At 45.3% G+C, this 3,879-nt stretch overlaps 1 protein-coding gene across 2 annotated transcripts in view; it reads right to left on the bottom strand.

Moving 5' to 3' along the window:
• Positions 1 to 222: 222 nt before the first annotated feature.
• Positions 223 to 3,879, bottom strand: part of Borcs7 (BLOC-1 related complex subunit 7) — a 15,564-nt gene continuing 11,907 nt past the window's right edge. Inside the window, exons 2-5 of one of the 2 annotated variants that reach the window (XM_004631492.2) lie at positions 3,047 to 3,109; positions 2,908 to 2,951; positions 1,905 to 1,925; positions 223 to 392 (exon numbers count right to left, since the gene is read on the bottom strand). In XM_004631492.2, the coding sequence (XP_004631549.2) occupies positions 341 to 392; positions 1,905 to 1,925; positions 2,908 to 2,951; positions 3,047 to 3,109 (180 nt within the window). In that variant the 3' untranslated portion in view covers positions 223 to 340. The remainder of the gene's footprint in view (positions 393 to 1,904; positions 1,926 to 2,907; positions 2,952 to 3,046; positions 3,110 to 3,879) is intronic. The other variant, XM_023715640.1, reaches the window with a different exon arrangement.

Below are 3,879 nucleotides of genomic sequence, written 5' to 3'. Positions count from 1 at the left end.
TTATTCCTTAAGTTCATTTCCTTCCATTCTACTATGTCTATTATATTTTTCAGATTTTATTTATTCTTTCCAGTTTTTATAATTGGTTTCTGACATATTAAAAATCCAAGGCAAAAACTAAGATGGCTTTTGATTTTGCTTTAATATCAAATAAACAGTAATTTAAAAATTTATTCCAAGCAGAGGTTGATCCAGCTGAAAAGTGCTTCCAAAACTCAGCCACACCAATGCAAATCCCATCTAACTTTATAGACAAAATGAAAAACGAAACCCGTGGCTGTGTGGGAGATTTCCTCCTGGGCATCTGGCAAAGGAGTGCTGCTTCCTCCTCCGGGACCACCTACTTTAACAGGTGTCTCAGCTGGTCCTGCAAATCTGATGATTGCTCGACGCTAGAAATCAGAAGAGACGGGGCTGGTGAGATGGCTCAGTGGTCTAAAGCACCTACTTAGGAAAAGCTAAGCCAAGCAAAGCACAGGGACTGCGGTTCAATCCTCCAGCACCACATGCCAGCCAGCCCCGCCCCCTGGTGGGCTGAGCTGCCCCCCCCACACAAATAAATAAAAAAATTAAAAAAAAAAAAAGAAATCAGAAGAGAGGCAATGGAGGGGGAGGAAGGGGAAAGGTCAAGACGCAACGCAGTGCGCACGCGCACCAGCTCCCCAGGACAACAGCCATTATGGGGCCGGAGAGATGGCTCAGTAGCATAAGCGCTTGCCTAGCAAGCACAAGGGCCTGAGTTCAATCCCTGGTTCCGTCAAAAACAAACAACAGCCATTATGTACAGCAATGACATAACCACAAAAAAAAATGTAAAAAGAAAAGAAAAGGGGATGAGTTCAATCCCCAGATCTACAAAAAAAGGTGGGGGGAATAAAAGTATTGCTTATCGAAGGCAAACAAGAAAGATTTCTTTATACAATCTGTCTTTTAACAGTTTTTTTTTTTTTTTTTTTTTTGCTGTACCTAAGGTTTTTTTTTTTTTTTTTTTTTTTTTTTTTTTTTTTTTTTTTGCAGAACAGGGGATTGAACTCAGGCCCTTGGGCTTGCCAGGCAAGCACTTATTCTACTGAGCTATCTCTCCAGCCCCCTACAATCTGTCTTTTAAAACATAAATATTATCATAGCTAAATTAAAATTTATATTAGTCCACTTGGGTCCCCAAAGTGTTCAAGCGATGAGCCAGGGCACTGGGGCACCCTGAAGCCACAGCTACGCTGGAACCTGAGGCAGAAAAACATGAACATGAACACAGGAGTTCAAAGTCACTCTGGACAACACTACAATACCCAGTCTCAGATTTTAAAAAAAAGCTTAAATACGAAAAAAGGTTTGCAAAGCCAGTTAGTAATGTGAACAGCAGAGCAAGGGACAAATTTAATCCACATGGGAAAGCAAGGCTATGTAATAGTTTTAGCATTTTTGCTCTACTTAATGAATTACCAACATAAAACATCTCCTGTTTCTTAAGGTTAACTTCCATACCCTGTAACTTCTGGTGGGCTCAAATTCACGGTGATCCTCTTGCTTCAGCCTTCAGAGAGCTGGGATTACAGGCATGTACCATACCTGTTCTACCCTGTAACTCCTAGAAAACCTTTATTAGACCTGGGTACAGTGTCACACACCTGTAATTCCAGGAGGCTGGGGCAGGAGAACGACTGTGAGTTCAAGGTCAACCTTAACTACAGAGTGAGACCCTTTCTAAAAGAAAAATCTTTATTGGCAGTGAATCTGGGAGTCACTGCATGCCTGTAGCTACACTGTGTTCTTTAAGCCCTGAATGAATATTCTGGAGCGTGTCAGTTTCAGGGCCTACATCCTGTGCTCTAGAGTACAGCAGCATAATTTCCACAAGCCTGCTTCAGCCGGCTTCCCACTCCCCTATTTTGGGGGTTACTTACTTCTTCTGAATAGCTTCTTGCCTAAATCAGAAAAAGAAAGAGGAAAAGAAACATAAGAAAACTAGTATAGTAGAAGTCATCTGTGGCCAAAAGGCACTGGCAGAACAGCTTCCTCGCCTCTGTCACATTCTACATTTCTACGGTCCCACCCTAAGACTGTACTGCCGAGCAGGGATTCCATTCCAAGAGCAAAACTGCTAAAAACAAAACAAAAACCGGAAAAATGAGAAATAGCTTCTAAACTTAGAAAGGGACCAATACTCCCCAGAAGGAGGGAGGAGCCCGAGGAACTATAGCCAGGGCTCCAGTTCAGTCCGAATAGAGTCAAAGGATCGCAGACCTACCACGCACACATCCAGAAGACAAATAAAAGCATTAGCTGTTTAAATATCGGGACTTAAATTCCCGACTGTATCTTTCCAACCAAACATGAGCATAATATCAACTATGTAAAAAGTGTAACAAAATTAGCTAAGCTGAGAAGCACATTAAAGCCTTACTCAAAGCCACCACGGAGGGAGGTCCCAGAGAACTTTCACAGTTCCTTGGATGACCTATATAGGTGGTGCTCTGTTAAGTGTGGCAAGGGGGGGCCGGGAAGATGGCTCAGTAGAATAAGCGCTTGCTTGGCAAGCAAAAGGGCCTGAGTTCAATCCCCAGTTCGAAAAAAAAAAAAAAAAAAAAAGTGTGGCAAGGGGCCTAAAGTCACGGAGATGACATCGCACTCCTGGGGTAGAGGTAGACAGCCCACAAGAGGCCGTGTCCAGCACAGGGCTGGTGCTAGCACAGCCTTGGCTGGCCCCTGACCCCAAAGGGGCTTCCCTCCAAGGGGACCCAGCCACAGGGAGTTCAGAAAAGGTGGCCCCTGCTGCAGTTCCCGCCCTGCCCCGACTCCTGCAGTGGTCCAGGCATCTTTCCACAGAAGAAATTTGTCCCTGCCACTGGAAGAAAGCATGCTGCAGCCTAACTTCCAGTGTGCAGCTGCTGGGGAGGGCATACTCACTGGTACTGAAGGTGTGTTGTGATTATTGCCATTTTCCGTAAACTCTGTACACACAAAAAGAAAGAGAAAACAGTTTAGTTCCGATAGCTACCCACACAATGTACGTGAACCGCAAACTACAGAAAAACTTGTTCCTTACATCTTCTGAGTGCAAGATGGCATCTTCCTGCAGTACCATATTCCGAGCCGCCTGACCAAGCAGCTGGAAGACCAAAGTAAAAGGATGAAAATCAAGACATCCCCCCTCCGCAGCCATTCCCTCGGCTCGCCTGCACCCTGCCCAACCGCAGACCCCCAACACAGTGGAAGGTGAGTCTCCACTTGTTGGCGTCGAAACTCCCCTGGCTGGCACTCTGGTGGTCCTGGTCCACCACATCAAGTACCTCCCGTCGGGGCTGGAGCGAAAGAACTGAACTTCCGACCTTCTGAGCCCCAAGCAGTTGAGGGAACTCGGGGAGGATGGAAAGGACAAGGATTGCAGCTGGTCCGCGGAGCTGTGGCTGGAGTGTGGTGTGGAGAGCAGAGGGCACAGCCGCACCTGTGAGCCCCAGTCGGCAGCCAGGAGGAGGAAACAGACAGTGGGATGAGCGAAAGGGGCAAGGGAAGCCGCCAGGGCCCACTATCGTTATTAGTTTTTGGTTTAACTCTCTTTTTTTCTTCTGTTGTTTCAAAAATATGTTTTATGTTAAAGAAAACAAAAATAAACAATAAAAACAATGGTATAAAATTTCAAAACAAGACTGTAGGAGTAAAAAAAATTGTAGGAGAGTAACAGTCGTTAATACACCGAGTATTGTAATCTTCAAAGTAGTTGCTCATGTTACAAGTGTGCATATATATATATTTTTTAAAAATTTGGGCTGGAGAGATGGCTCAATGGTCTAAAGCACCTACTTGGAACAAGCTTGGCAAAGCACAGGGACCGCGGTTCAATCCCCCAGCACCACATGCCAGCCAGCCCCGCCCCCTGGT

Source organism: Octodon degus, unplaced genomic scaffold (assembly GCF_000260255.1).
Source record: "Octodon degus isolate 3935 unplaced genomic scaffold, OctDeg1.0 scaffold00042, whole genome shotgun sequence".
Taxonomy (NCBI): Eukaryota; Metazoa; Chordata; class Mammalia; order Rodentia; family Octodontidae; genus Octodon; species Octodon degus.
Note: the sequence above shows the minus strand (reverse complement) of the source record. Positions and strands in the feature narration are given on the sequence as shown.